The 15,380-nt window shown below is 41.0% G+C and overlaps 1 protein-coding gene across 1 annotated transcript in view; it reads right to left on the reverse strand.

Moving 5' to 3' along the window:
* LOC119914516 (WD repeat-containing protein 70) overlaps positions 1-15,363 on the reverse strand; it is a 40,474-nt gene extending 25,111 nt beyond the window's left edge. Inside the window, exons 1-10 of the mRNA XM_038733859.1 lie at positions 15,278-15,363; positions 13,870-13,929; positions 13,673-13,756; positions 13,488-13,587; positions 13,157-13,346; positions 12,471-12,530; positions 11,839-11,972; positions 10,598-10,751; positions 6,865-6,941; positions 38-212 (exon numbers count right to left, since the gene is read on the reverse strand). Of these exons, the coding sequence (XP_038589787.1) occupies positions 38-212; positions 6,865-6,941; positions 10,598-10,751; positions 11,839-11,972; positions 12,471-12,530; positions 13,157-13,346; positions 13,488-13,587; positions 13,673-13,756; positions 13,870-13,929; positions 15,278-15,302 (1,059 nt within the window). The 5' untranslated portion in view covers positions 15,303-15,363. The remainder of the gene's footprint in view (positions 1-37; positions 213-6,864; positions 6,942-10,597; positions 10,752-11,838; positions 11,973-12,470; positions 12,531-13,156; positions 13,347-13,487; positions 13,588-13,672; positions 13,757-13,869; positions 13,930-15,277) is intronic.
* Between the last annotated feature and the right edge of the window lie 17 nt (positions 15,364-15,380).

A 15,380-nucleotide genomic window follows, 5' to 3' on the forward strand; every position in this document is an offset into this window, starting at 1 on the left:
ATTGGGCTGGTTGGTATGTGTGTGCTTTAAGACTCACGCTAAGGTTTCTGTCCCAGATCTGGATGGTGCCATCCTGGCAGCCTGCCGCAATGAGCTTCCCATCGCGGCTGTAGGTGCAACACGTGGGGGTGACTTTTTTCCCCTGGAGGGTGCGTGGTTTGAACACAGACTTGTGCTTCTTCTCTGAGTGCAAGTCCCATGTGCGCACAGTGCTGTGGACAGACAGAGAATGTAATTTATCCTCACCCAATTGCCATGAATCACTCATAAAAAAACAAATCTATCCCTCAGAACATATTTGGTCATCAACACCATCCGCCACCGTAATAAATCAGAATTATATCAAGATACAGTGTGCTTCAGCCATTCTCATGAACATAAGGTTGGGCAGCTATGTGTTGCAGGGTGAGGGCATTAATAAACAGTAAATCAGTCTGACAGGCATGTCTGAAGTTTCTATGAAGTCTTTGAACACATTACACAACCTGGACCACTGAGATGGAGGAATTAAATGCAGATTTCTCATACATTTCAAATACTGCACTCATTATGCTAATTAAAATTGTGTTATTTTTCTCATATTAAAAAGTCTAGTGTGTAATATTTAGAAGGATCTATTGACAGAAATGCAATTCATTATCAATAACTATGTTTTTAGAGGAATAAAATACCTTACCTAATGAACCGTTATGTTTTTATTACCTTAGAATGAGCCATTTCTATCTACATACACTGCGGGTCCCCTTACATGAAAGTCGCCATGTTTGTCAAGAAGAAAAAGATGATATACTATATTTAATCCCGCGAGGGGAAAGTCAATGTTTTCACTCTGTTAGTATTCTTTACACACAGGTCCGAAGGACACACACATGCACACAAACAGGACCTATACAACACAGCAACACACGTCTTAACTTTCAAATGATCATTCATTCCTTGCAGTCTTCATGTGACTTAAAATTAAAACAAAAAGAATAAAGTTACTATAAAAGCCCTTAGAGCAAGAAGATTATTTAGACTGGTCAAAGCAGTTGTCAGTATTTCCACATACTTTGAATTTCAAAGTAGAGTGTAAAATGATCTGAGAACACCAAGTTGTTTAGGTTAAAACAAGTTGGAACATTTCACCTTTGACCCCATTGGCATGGCTTGCTGTCTAGAGGATGTTCAAGCAAGGGATGTTGTACACAACTTCTACCCACCTAATGTCATTGCTTGTCTTTTCATTCAGCTAGTTCTGTATCTTTTCAGGGCTTTTGTGAAAACCAAAAAGTTGATGAGGGAGGACGAAAAAGGAAAAGAAACATAGAAACTGATAAATAAGAAAACAAAACTTATAACAAAACAGACATGCTGAGGGTGCCCACCAGCACCTCAAGAGCCTAAAAATCTCCATGTTTATTTGTTGAACTAGGCTACCTGACTACACAGTACACACAAACATGTTTAGCCAACCTCTCACACACCAACACTCATGCCAGACAGAGTGTATCCAAATGTGTCTGTGACCCACTGCTTACTTTAGTGAGCATCGTGACCTTTGGGTCATGAGGTCAGCAGAGGAGTATAAACATATAGGCAGGGCTGCTACTAACATCTAGGCAAGGATTCCTCCGTGGCTGGCTACAAAGTTACAGACACACACACACACACTCAACTGTGTTTGGATAAGTCTAACAATGTGATACAGATCCTAGCCGAAGACATACGGTTTGAGGGAGAAGGGTCAAGTAAAACTCTGTTTGATGCATGGATGTGTTTAAATCCACACAAACCAAAGCTGTTAATAAATCCACAAATCTCTTGCTGGGAAAAAAGACGCAAAAGCCACATATATAAGGAGTTTGCCTAGTATAATGTGAAGGCTACTGCATTGTCCAGTAAGTCTTTACATGAGTAGATACATGCATATGTGTGAGAAGGGAAGAGAAAGAGTGATAGCCATGGACAGGATGAAAAATTGGTCCACCTGCTGCCTCACACAGACATCTCTATTTTCTTTAGAGACTGTAGGCGTCTGTCAAGCCAATAAAGACAACATAACCTTTCGCGTAGCACACAAAACCTGGAATGCTATTTATCGTAAGGGCTCTTTCCAAAACATGGCAGTGCTGGCTGTCAGGGGGACAGAACAGAGAGGTTGGAGCCCACCAGTGTTGAGCCGAACATGAGCACAGGGCGAAGACTGCACACCGTCACCTGTCAGGAGCAAAACACACAGCAGGGCAAGAGAAGGGAAACCTCTAATATGTGGTACTCCAGACTTGTTAAAGTGTAAAAACTTTCCGTCCTCCATTAGAGTAACAAAGAAGTAATAACTGTAATGAACTGCATTTACCTAATTTAAGTTGCACTTTTTACATCATCTGGGGCAGTCTCAAACCTTATTCTCTCAGAGCAGGTGGTTGTGTTGGGAATGCAATAGCAGTGAAAGAGTATGACATGTCAAAATATTCACATTCGTCATGAAGAAACCACCAAAAACATTTGAGGGCAATACCTTTGGCCACTCCTCTTCCCTGTTTTCCCTTCAATCAACAGCCCCCTTTTTCCCGCACAAATGCTTCAGAGGCAGAGGGGTGAATGTAATAAAATGAGACCCATACATCCTCAGTCATGCATGTGCACTTTACGAGGTAGCATAGTCATTCACACATCAACTGAGGAGTGACAACTTTCCAGGCCCCAGATTTTATCTGTCCGTCAGGTAATAGGCCTTGTGGGGATGATGGTTGTTAGGATCACTTTCCCAGATGGTGAGATAAGGAAGAAAAAGGGATAAGAAAGGTGTATGTCTTGTATATGGTTGTTTATTGGTCGAATTCCGGTGATGGGGCTAGGCTGTGTTGCCCGATGGCCGGTTGACTGACTGACTGGGGCTCTGTTATTAGAAAGGCGGATTAGGAGGGGGAGATGCTCCATCTTGTATCGGAGCTGAAGAAGATAAAGTGGGGAAACAACAGAAGGATTTGTGAGGAGGCATACCCACAGTGGCACTCAAGCAAGGAAGCTAAAAGAAGAAACTGGTCTAAGCACAGATGTTCACAGCATTATTAGTGTGGCTTCAAAGTAGAAAATCAACCTGAAAAGGACACAGCATGGTAGGTGAGACCACACACTACAGGCTCAAAATGCTTGACTCAAGCTAAAAGAAAATCAAGACAGCTCTTCAGATTTAAATCAAGCAACCTGATAAGATGTTTTCCCTTCCAGGGAGGAAATGGCCCCATATTTAGTTCAATAGAAAAAGAAACAAACACTGCATTCACACACTAAAGAACTAGAGGTTAACGTCAGTCAAATATTCAGCCACTCGGACTGTAAATTGAACAAGGAGGATAAGCGCTCCTTAAAGGTATGGTATGTGCGTTCTTGGGCAGGATATGGAACACTTGAAGTGTAAGGCGGGCAGCAGTTGGAGACGAACTGGACTGTGGATGAACCTGATGTGTTAAAACTGTGTGAATCGCCCCAACATGCTCACACGCACTATGTGATGTCTGTCCTCACTCTTCATCCCTGTTCTGTCACGCAGATCACACATAATAACTCAGCAGTAATGCCCTTTCCCCTCAAAAAAAATAAAATAAAATAAAATCAAAACTAAGCTATCACCAAGCATAGGACTGAGAGCATTGACAAACAGATGTTTGGAGCGCATGGTAAAGACAAACAGTTTGTTCCTCAGCAGTTAAAAAAAAAAAAAAAAAGACCTGCCATGTTGTCCTCTCAGTCTTCTTGCATACAGCTACACATCCAAATCCAGCTGCAGCTCTGACAGAAGGCCAGCATGAAGGGAATCCCTGGCATTCAAACCTCCTGGAAACATTCCTCAAATTGTGTGTATTTGTGTGTACACATGTGCGAGTGTGTCTCAACAGAAATAACATGTGGCCCCAATTAGAAAGTCGCCGTTTGTCCTATCCTCTGCTCCACTGGCTGAAATTTCAGTCAAAGAAAGAGCATAACATGAATTTTTGATCGTCCTCCTGGGGCACTATAAAACTGCATAAAGTAAAACCAAGAATCAGCAATGTCATGTCCTTGAAGCCACTAATTCAAAGCTTTCTACAATGTTATAGTTAACAATTCCACAGTATGCAATGTGGTTTGTTAACTTTTTACAGAACTTATTCAAGCCACTAGGGTTTAGATCATTAGAAAAGGCTGCAGCTCACAAAAGGTCCCAGCCATATTTTTAGTTGACTTCTGCCAAAGAAATCCTTCCACCGGGAATAGACCCAGCACATATTGACAAATCTGCGGTTTTCAAACAGGTGTTTCAGCAAAGACTCAGTGAAAGTGTCTCATTTGGACACTTGGATCTACCGTGTTGGAAAACATCTCGCCGTTTTAACAACCACACGACTCTCAAACAGAAGAAGAATGTGAAATGTTGACATGTTCACACCAGTCCAAGCAGAAATGCTTTTCACTGACTGACAGTGAAAGTCGCACAGTTCAGCTGAAGCCCCATTCAAACCAAGGACAATCACTACCACCCTGCTGCTGCATTATGATGCTTCATCAGTACTTCCCTCACAGGGAAAAAAACTCTGGATAAATGAAATCATTCATGGTACTGGGAGGTAGTTCTTATGAATAAGATTCCATATAACTACGGGGACTTTTTAATTAAGGAGCTGGGCGGTCCAGTGATCATGCTTAATAACCTATTCAAATAAACACAACAAAGCCTCACTAACTAGGACAGGAAGAATGAGAGAAAACCTTGGTGTCTCTCTGATGTTTAAGTAGATACAGCCAGTAGCAGACACCCACTGGTTCTATTGGCCAACTGCTGGTCCATTCTCAGAGGCCCACTGACTACAGTATGGCCTCTACAGACTCCATAGTTGTTTAAGGGTGGTGAGGGGCAAAGAAAGGAACTGATGGAGCTAAAGAGGGATGAGCAAGAGGCAACCACCACAACAGAGTGTAATAGACTGAAACCCCTGTCAATCTAGCAAACACCCTCCCACGGCCCCCCAAATTGTAGACCTTTTGTCTAGCTGTACAGCAACAGGAGCTCTGTGCTGAAAATCTAAGGTTGTCTTCTCAAAGATGCTCAAATTTACCAAGGCAAAAAAAACAACAACAACAACAACTGACTAACAAAAAAAATGCATTCTAAAATCCTAAATGTTTAATTCTGAAAATGAGTCACCAGAGTACAGAAACAGGGACTAAAGTATCGTTATGGGTATGTCTGGTATCTGTTTACACCCTGGCGGCTATATTCTATTTGCACTAGAGGAATGAGGGGGGGCTTTATTTGAAGTGGGAAGTTTGAGGGGTACTGGGTTGACCAAGAAATCCAGGTACATGACGTTATCACAAATTGCACTGGACTTTACATTGTGCATCTGCATTGAGATTTGACATGGGGTTACATGTACACCGCATTTCACCTGTAAATCACTACAGGCAGTGCCTCCCTCTCTTTGCTCTCTTGGTCACAACCTCTTTACATCTCTGAGACTCAGGTTGCTGTGCCGACCTGCTCTGCTGTGAACACTCCTCACATGCAGCTGCTCCGCCTGTGAATGGTTCCCTGGGCACTCCTCTCCTCTGTTCTCCTGTGTGCTGGCCAGGGGCAACATCCAGTGCTAACGTGCCAGGGGAGGATTTCCAGAGCCTCAATAAGAGCTAAATAAACCAGCCTCCACATCTGGGAGAGCAGTAACACTGGTAAACACTGGGCCACGGCCTGCCTACAAAGCCAAGCCCTTGTTTCCACTTAATGATGATAGCCCAGGATTTCTGCATTGCTGCCTGTCACACTCACTTAGACTCATCACTGTGGTCTTGCTCAAAGTCACACGTATTCACTCACAAATATTCACTCACATCTATACACAGGGCAAAGGGATACAGCTTCTGCAGTCATAGAGGACTAGCAATGCTTTAAGGAGGCAGAAAATATGTATGTGTGTGTGTCGTCTTGTTATCTCCAGCAGTGTTTCTCTGGCCCAAATCACTGCATACAAATAAAGAGCGGCATTTGGTCTACATCCAATATAAAAGGTGCCATGTGTCAATGCGCAGCTGTGAGGCTAAGCTACTCTTTTCCAGAGGCATAATCTGGACTAGAGGACTCCCTGCTGGTGACATGAGAGCAATGAAGAGTCTTGAACATTGCCCTGCACGTGACATGCACAAGTTAGGTGCACAGTAAAAAGGATTCTGAATAAATGTTGGGCAAGTAGTCGTAATGTTCGGGAGGTGTGTGTATTAATGTTATCAGCAAATATGCCACATCCAAAAACAATTTCACTTGTCCTGGAGGATAGTGACTCGTGTGTGTAAAAGCACTCGCGGAGATCCTTCCGTTTCGTTCAAATACAAGATTTATTACGTCAAAAAACAAATTCTCCATGGTTGACTTTCAACAGAACCTGTAAACTTAAACTCTTCAGATAATCTTACAATACAGTAACTAATCTGTTTCAGTCCTCCTCCCTCAGTCATAACAAAGTAACTCTCCAAGCTGTCACCCAGCCCCTCATTATACCTGTGAAATTACCTGGTGAGGAGGGGTCAAGGTAATCATTTTTACCAACATTAGTTAATAGTTATTTCAAAAGTTTCCTAAATCAAAATCCAAGTTTATATTTCTTGATCTCAAAGTTTCAACAGAAAGAATGATATAAATTCAAATCATCTTGTTTTACTATAAATTAGTGACTTAATGGGAATAAACTTATTGTGGATTATTAATTATTATTAATGGATGTTACTCTCTCCTGAAAATGTAAAGGATTAAACCGTGATTGTTCAGGTTTACAGTGTGGACAATATAGAGAAGGAAAGTAATAGATTCTACCTACAACTCAGAGCTCACAGCACTTATTTAAAACTTACCCATCATTGGAGCAAGTCAGGAATTCTTCTTTAATCTTGGGATGCCAGCAGCCACAATTCAGCATCGCTGTGTGGCCCTGAAAAGAGCAGAAAGTGAAAATTAACGTAAAGTACTAAACAGTTGCTGACCTGATCAGTCGCTTCGAGGTGCAGCAAACCTGTGAATTTGCTGAGGATCCAGTCTGTAATGTGGACATTTAGGGCTGCCATTTGCCCTAAAACTGTTTTCAAACAAATTTGATATTTAGAGACCACCTGCAGCTGTTGAAAAAAGTAAGAGCTGGTGGGAAAAGGGAAAAAGATGGTGTATCCACAGAGACTCAGTCATCTATTACACAAACTAAAGTTCCCGGGAGGAACCAATTATGCATAATCTGATGCACCTTAAAGGACCCTTCCTTGAGGAAAGGCTCTCTGAAACTTTAATTTGATCATATTGTAACCTTGATTTTTGGCCTTTTTTGACATAGGCGTTGCCTTACAACTGAGCCAGTGAACTCTGAAGTGGCTGTGTCACCGCTTCAAACAGCGAGCTCCTACAAAGAGTAACTTTTAGAAATTTCCTCAGCTGTAGAAGTCCTGTGGAGAATTACTCATAACACATGACTTCAAAGTGGGATTACCTAGAGAGAGCCACCCCCACCCCACTGCCAGGTCAGAGAGGAACACTTCAGTGTGCTGCAAAGATGCTTCAAACATGACATGCTGCTATTTGACAGGATGCTCAAGAAAGCAGAGCCTTGCATGAGCAGAAGTTGACTAAATGACATTGGTATGTGTGCATCAGGAGAAGAGGCCTGCCTGCTCACTGTCAGATACTTCAGACACACCGCTTTAATAATTGATAAAAGGGAACAGCTTAGGCCCTGCTGTTTAATGACCAAAAAAGACTAATAACAAATTGCAGTGTTGTTAAATTTTATGGTCAAATACACACCCCCTATATGATGAGGTTAAAGCTCAAATGGGCCATGAATGGCTGCCTCCCTGCTCTGTGCAATAACATCAAAATAAACAGAGTCATCCTTCACAAGAGCTTCATGATTAGGAATGAGAGAGTCTCTACCTTCCTAAACAAATCTGATTCCTCTTCCTCAACAATTTAGGACAACCAATTGGCAATGACTAAAGAGAAACAGACTCATAATATATACTTACAGTAAACAAAATGGAACATGTTGATGACAAACAGAGCCAAGAATAGAAACCTCCCTGATAACAGGAAGTGACTTGTTGGGGACAATACTGGCATGCCTAGTTTGTTTCATTGCAATTGAATCTATCTTAGGCTAGATTTAGGAGTGCTGGAAGGATGAGCTGATTAATCAATGAATTAAGTGACAAAAACTTGGAGCTGAAATGTCAATAAATCAATAAACTAAACTGAACTGACAGAAAGTTTATTGACAGCAATTTAGTTTGCTATTTAAGTCACCTATGAAGGCGAAAACATTCTCTGGTTTCAGCTTCTCAGGATTTGCTTCTTCCCTCTGTTTTTCTCTCTCTGGGTTTCGGTTGAACAAAATTACCAATTTGAAGATTTTGGGATATTGGAAACTGTGCTGAAGAATAAAAAAATATATAAACATATCATGCCATTCTACAGCATGTGTAATATAGACCTCTGTGTGGGGTGAGGGAGGCAGCAAGTATTGTCTGTCAACAGAGGCAGAATAGAAGCAAGGAGGTAATTATCATATGAGACACAGCTAATCGACTGGGACACTGTCAGCGGGCCAAAACGCATTCTCATTGAACCAAACGCTCCCATCAGCTCCAGATGGGACTGAGCAGGACAAGAATGTAGGACATTGAGGAAAACACTACTTGTAATCAATGGGCCTTCACTTGTTCAAGTCATTCATATGGATGGCATAAACCATGTGTAAATACACTGCAGCTGGCACAGATGGTTGGTGACCACCAATACAGCTTTCTTAAACACAGTAAAACCAAACCATGGGCACATAATTAGGATCCTCCTTTGTAGATGCAGGTATATAAGCAAGAGATGAACCACAACAGTCCTGAAAGCATGTGTTGTTCCTCTCCCCCTGAGACTGCCTGTGGCTGGTCACACAGCACAGACCATTATCCTCATGTACAAAAACACACCAACTCATGGCTACACCTTTCTACAATTATGCATTGGCAGGATAAACCCACAGAGCAGAAGAGCAGAGTATCCAGCCTCTTGGGCACTATTCTGTTGCTAAGGAAGTGAAAACACGAATACCTGTAACATAATCAATCATTTTGTAATAACAATGTATCAATGTGACAATGTGAAAGGGGTCGTTCAAAGTGATGAACCTACACAGAATTATAACCTGAATCTGCAGCCCGTCTGTGCTTTAAGGAGCTCAACACCCAACTTTACTGTTTTGGTTCACTCTCGTAGCATAACTTTCAGCTGCAGCAGACAGCTGTTTTTAGTGAAAAAGCTATAAAATCTAAATGTATACTACCTGTTCAAGACCAAACAGCAGTCAGACACATTTAGCAACCAGCTGGTGAACATAAAAGACCATTTAGCAGCTACGAAGCCAGATATTTTCCTCAGGAGTTGGTAGAGACTAAAAACAAAGCTGAAGGAGAGTGGAGATTGGACTTAATTTCATCAAGTGGAACAGAAACATAATATTGTTGGCTCTTTAACAGCTGGACATGTAAATAAGTAACTGTTTGCTATCACGTTTGCCACATCAATGTGATGATATTTCAGTGTTGTGTTCACAACGCGTTTCTGTTGGCCAAAAAATAAAATAAAAAAATCACTAATAAGTTATGATAACAAGGTACACACAAAGATAATTGCTGAAATCTGGGAATGCTGCATCATCGCTAAATAGAAATCAGACAGGACAAGAAACACAAACTCGATTATCAGATCAAACACCCAGGTATGCCAAACTTATCTGGAAGACAAAATGGAAGGAAACTTTGTGGTTCAACTTTGGCCCATCACACGTGCCATCATCATCGGCGATCACTTGAAGTCGAGTATGATGGCGTTATTATCTGCATATTGCAGTTCCACAATGGATGTGTTAAAGATCTTGGGTTTGGCCTTCAAACGGTTAAATTGAGCAGCTGGCCATCAGTTCTATAGATGATCTGGATGATGGAGGGTAAGCCGCGACCAATTAGGTGGAGAATTGCTGCAATGAAAACTGTGAAAAGGGTCAATAACGCATCCTTGTTTTACGCTTTGAAAGGTTTGTCTCACTGCCATAATAGAGGACTTTGCTGACATGTGGTTGTGAAGAAGCCTCAGAATCCTAATGTACAATTCCAACCATCCATACTTTGACAGTTTTGTCCAGATCGCCTGACGGTTTACAGAGTCAAAAGCTTTGATAAGGTCAATGAAGACCATTTATAGTGGTTGTTTTTGTTCCTTGCATTTTTCTCGTAACTGTCCGGCTATGAAAATCATGTCATTTGGCGCCATGGTAACAAATACCACACTGGGATTCTGGGAGGATTTCTTCTGATAGTGGGAGGAGTCTCTTGAAGACAATGCGGGCAATCTTTCAATCTATCTAGGCTGTGGACAGAAGTGAGATGCCCCAGTAGTTTCCACAATCTGTCTCCTTTTTTGATCTGTCAGACCGTGTCGCCATGTTGCCAGATCTCACCAATTACTTTGTTACAATGTTATAATAACCACTTTAAACAACAGCCAAAACTATGAAAACACAACCCAAGTTCTATTAAACCACAACTTTACCTTGGTGTTGGCCATATCCACAATGTACTGGTCTCCCTTAATGCACTCCATGACATTGAAGCCATCACGGTCCAGCACCTTGGCCTGTGCATTGCCAGAAACGACCAGAATGACATCACCAGTGATGCTGTACTGCAGGGACCTGATCTGATGGCTGAGGGGAGACACACACAGACACGAGGAGGACATCTGAGATAAAGAAGACAAATTTTGTTTGGATTTGTGTGGTGCTGATAAGTATCTGGTGCCTGTTTGCAAGTCATCTGCACGCTGTGAAGACTTCTGCACCAGACATTGTTATATGATAAGCTTTTAATCTTTCAGACAGCTCAGGAACAAAAAACAAACAAAAGATAAATGTAGCTATAGGCAAAAAACAACACACCATCTTATTTACATCTGACGTCTGGTCTCTCTGATCTATGACAGGCAACAAACACACAGCGAACATTTTAGCTTTTTAAAGCTAAGAATGGAAAGAATGATAATACTCAATACATAATGAAACACACAGAAAGGCAATAAACATACCTAAAATCTGTTATTACAAACATGTACCACAAGAAAAATGATTTGGGATGCAAATTAAAAATCAGAATGGATATGGCATGTTGATGTTTTCAATTTTACAATGACGAACTAAGAAACACATAATTCTACAATGCACAGCAGTGCACACAATTGAAGAGATAACTGTTTGGACTAGTTAACCTGGGTGAGTCCTCTTCAAAGGCTCACTTCATAGCACCAAATGCTCATTTTCCTCAAAGAGGAACAGCGGCCCTCAACAGCACAGCTTTCTATATGAAGCCCAGGTTGTTAGTAAACCAAACAGACTACCGGATCACACTGTAATCAAATTTAATGTAGCGTACATTCCTGTTAATAAGAGGAGGCCTGCTCCAGCTCAGCCCACTGGTTCCCAAAACCAAAAAAGAATTCGATCTTTGATGATGGCCTCGGTGAAACACAGAATAAACACGCACAGACACACAAACACCCACATTTCTCTACCATCTGCTTCTGGAAGGCTCATTTTGAATGAAAAGAGAGGATGTCACAGAGTTAACATGAGGCTCAATGAAGCTCAACAAGTGTGTGTGTGTGTGTGTGTGTGTGTGTGTGTACACTCTGGCACATGTAAATGCAGTGAGTGTACTGGGTGTTTGCATCAAACTAATTAACCACATGTTAAGCAACTGTGTTGATGTTTCACATTGTGTTCTCAGAAATTGACTCACCACTCACAAGGCTGGAGGGATCGGAAGGCCTGCAGAGCCTGGTCCATCCCAGCAAAATCCCAGAAGCGCACATCATAATCGTACCCACCAGTCACCAGACGAGCTCCAGAGGGATCTAAGCCAAGAGCTGATACCTGAGGAGACAACGGTCTTCTTTAAAACTAACTAAGCCTGTAGTGGTCAGAGGAAAACCAACTGCGGAAGCTTCTGCTGCTTTGACAGTGTAGTTACACTGCATCCTCTAAAAGGAAGCTAAAATGAAGCAAACTAAAGTTGGTTCTTGTGTAATGATCAAATTATTTAGATCAGCACTGGATCTGGATACCAGATTGGCTTTATGCAGAAGTCACAGAGACCTCAACACAGAATGTATCCTTTTTCTTGCAACTACAAAGTATCAAGGGAAACTGACTTCCATCTGCTCTTATTGGTCAAATATAGAACAGTTAGGTGACCTTGGCTGAAAATCAAATAACAGATGCAGATATCCAGCTGTTTAGTGTGTGCATAATGTAAATAAAATATGGTGTTGATTACAAGCCACTTACGATGAATATAGACCTCCTTTCTAACAGAGTCAAGTCATTAAATATACTTCCATAGAGCCACAAAAGCAACAGCTAAGTCCTTACTGTCTTGGTGCCGTGCTGCAGAGTGATTTCATGAGTGTCTGGAATCTTCTTCACTGGATTCTAGGGTGGAAACATAAGGAAACGGTAAAAGACTGACAAACGCTGGATTAGGTGTGTAGTTCAAGTGTAGCATTTCATCCCAAGATTTAATTACACATTTTAACTTTAATGACCTGTATGACAAAAAAATGTCTGGAATCACAGTCTTCAGCTGCAAATGACTCACTGCTGGATGTAAAAACTTAGGAACTTCATTAATGCATCGCCTTTTTGGTAAAAGAAACAAAACAGGAGAAAACACCTGAGAGACAACACTTAAGTTACTGTTCAGTAGCGCAAGATCATGGTTGTTAAACCCTGTATAGTGCATCACTGACTACTGATTGTATTTTCTTGTGCTGCCATCTAGTGGTGAATTCCATATAGCTGCTTTGGTTTCAGGGTCCTGGTATAGTGCATGCTATCTCACCGTCATGGCTTAATGGGACACTTGAAAAAAAAAACAGAGCCAATGTTAAAGTTTATTTGTAACACCTGTGCTTTTCCTGCTATAACAAGTCAAAAAGTCGGATGTGAAAAAGGCCTATCTGAGGCAGCAGGAAGAAAGATTTCACCTCGTCAACCTATTGGGAAATATTTAGTGATACACCTAATGCCTACTGTTAAGCGGTACATTTCACACATACGTCATCATCGTCATCTTGTGCCTCCCCTTCATCGCTGTGAGCCGGGCTGCCTCTGTAACCTGGTGGATGATGCAGTCGCACGCGCTCATCAGCATCATCGTCGTCCTGGGCTGTATGTTGAGGAGGCAGTGGAGGCCCAATAAGATCTGAGTCTGAACCACTGTCACTACTGCTCTCACTTTCCTGTTTTCTAAAAAAAGGAAAAAATAAACATCATTGTCAGTCAAAGCAAAAACGTATCTTACTGCTTGAATAACAGACTTGTAACTAACCTCTAAGGCAGTGGCAGGTTGTAATACTGTATTCACTCAAACAGAAAATTCCTGGTTACCTGGAAGTAGTAGCTGCAGCTTTTTCTCTCTGGACTGATGAGTTGACCGATTTGGAGCTCTCCCCTTCCTCCTCCATCTGACTATCCTTCTGCCGCTCATCTAAGGAATTAAACAATTACAGTGCAGTAAAGTACACCTTGTGACAGGACAACTACTAAACTGCTCATCATGTTGGTAAACCTACCTAACATACGCTGACTCCTCTCAATGGCTGTGCGACGGGTCTGTTCAAAGATGGCATCCAGGTCAAATGTGCGAGCCTTCTTACCTGGAGGGAACAAAGACAGTTAACTATAACAATAACTGACACGACCCATATGGTCAGTTAATAGTATAAGAAAGAAAATATGTCAAATTAGTGACCATATGTGTTGTACATACCAAACCCTGAGAATCCCATGACAGATGCCATGTCTCCATCACCACTCATCTTGCCAGATGCTGCAAAAGAGGTGAGAAAATCTATCATTGCTTGGGTTATCTTGTTGATTGTCAAAATTACAGCACTACAAAGTTAAAGTAGTAATGCCACAGTGTAGAAATACTCTGTTACAAGTACAAGTCCTGAATTCAAACTGTCATTTAACCCCGTTTACTCCCCTTGCTTATTTGAATTTTAAACCCCAAATCTATTTTGAATTAAGAAACAACCTGTCATTCATTACAAACTGATTACCTGGGATTTCCCTCTTCACAGTGCAAAAAGAATGCATTAAATCAGTAAGCACCACTAATTTTTATTACAACACACTTGTCATGACTGTTTACTAAAGTAAAGGTTTATTATTATCATTATGATCGCTAAAGGTACTGCATAGGTGGGAAAAGATTTTTATTTTATTTTTTTTATTTGTATTTTACTGAAGGGAAACAATACCAGTCTTGAAAAATGAGGAATTCAACTACAAAATACTAGTCTTAGCATAACCCTAATATAAGTAAAGTACAAGCACCTCTAAATTGTATTTAAGGACAGTACTCAAGCAAATGTACTCCACTGGAAAATTGTCATGACATGAATTTGCTTTGGATGTGAAGGCTCAAAAACATAGAATGCAGCTATGACCCCTAGAGGGGTCTTTTAAGGGAGATAATTATTCTAAAGGGCATAAAAAATACTCAGTATCGACAGAAAGAACCACATGAACGACAATATAAAGGGCCCTCCCATACCAAAAAAAACTGGCACAAACAATAACGTTAAAAGAAAACAGCGTGGAGTAAATACCTCTAAGTTAAAGTTACAACACATATTTGGCACCCACACATCAACTTTTATATATTGTGGTCTGAAATTCTGCATTCTTAAAAACCTGTTAACTGTTATTATGTAAAATATCCATGCCTTCAGTGAGCTTGATTTGAGTAACAAACAATGCTAGACATACGTCAAGTTTACAGATTCACAGAATAACGTTAAATATTGAACCTTAGCTGTTAGCTACAAAAAATAATGTGACGTTATTATTTTAACTTGACAGAATGGATATAATTTAACACTGGTAGAGCAGCAAATCGTTCTCCTTTGAAAGACAGTTGACTAAAGCTAACGTTATATAGTGGAAAGTGTTGTACACCATGGCAGAGCAGAACTGTTAAGCTAACAAATAAACTAGCAAAACAGCAACGACGCCGGCTTCTTTTCACATAACTTTACTGGCTTACTAAGGCAGCTCGCTGATACACGTCAAACTAACTAGAAATACAGCTCAGTATACCACCCATACAAGTAAGTCGAATAAAATGAATATACAAAACTAAAAAACGTGTGACAGCACAAAGTTGCTACCTTCATCCACTTTGTTGGGATCCATGTTTTCAAATACGAAGATTACCTTTGACCTCCGGAAGTTCTTTCATCGTTTTCTTCTTCTGTTGCGCTTTTTGAGGAA

Source organism: Micropterus salmoides, unplaced genomic scaffold (genome assembly GCF_014851395.1).
Source record: "Micropterus salmoides isolate LMB-PRFRI ecotype aquatic unplaced genomic scaffold, ASM1485139v1 Ms_hic_scaffold_20, whole genome shotgun sequence".
Classification (NCBI taxonomy): Eukaryota; Metazoa; Chordata; class Actinopteri; order Centrarchiformes; family Centrarchidae; genus Micropterus; species Micropterus salmoides.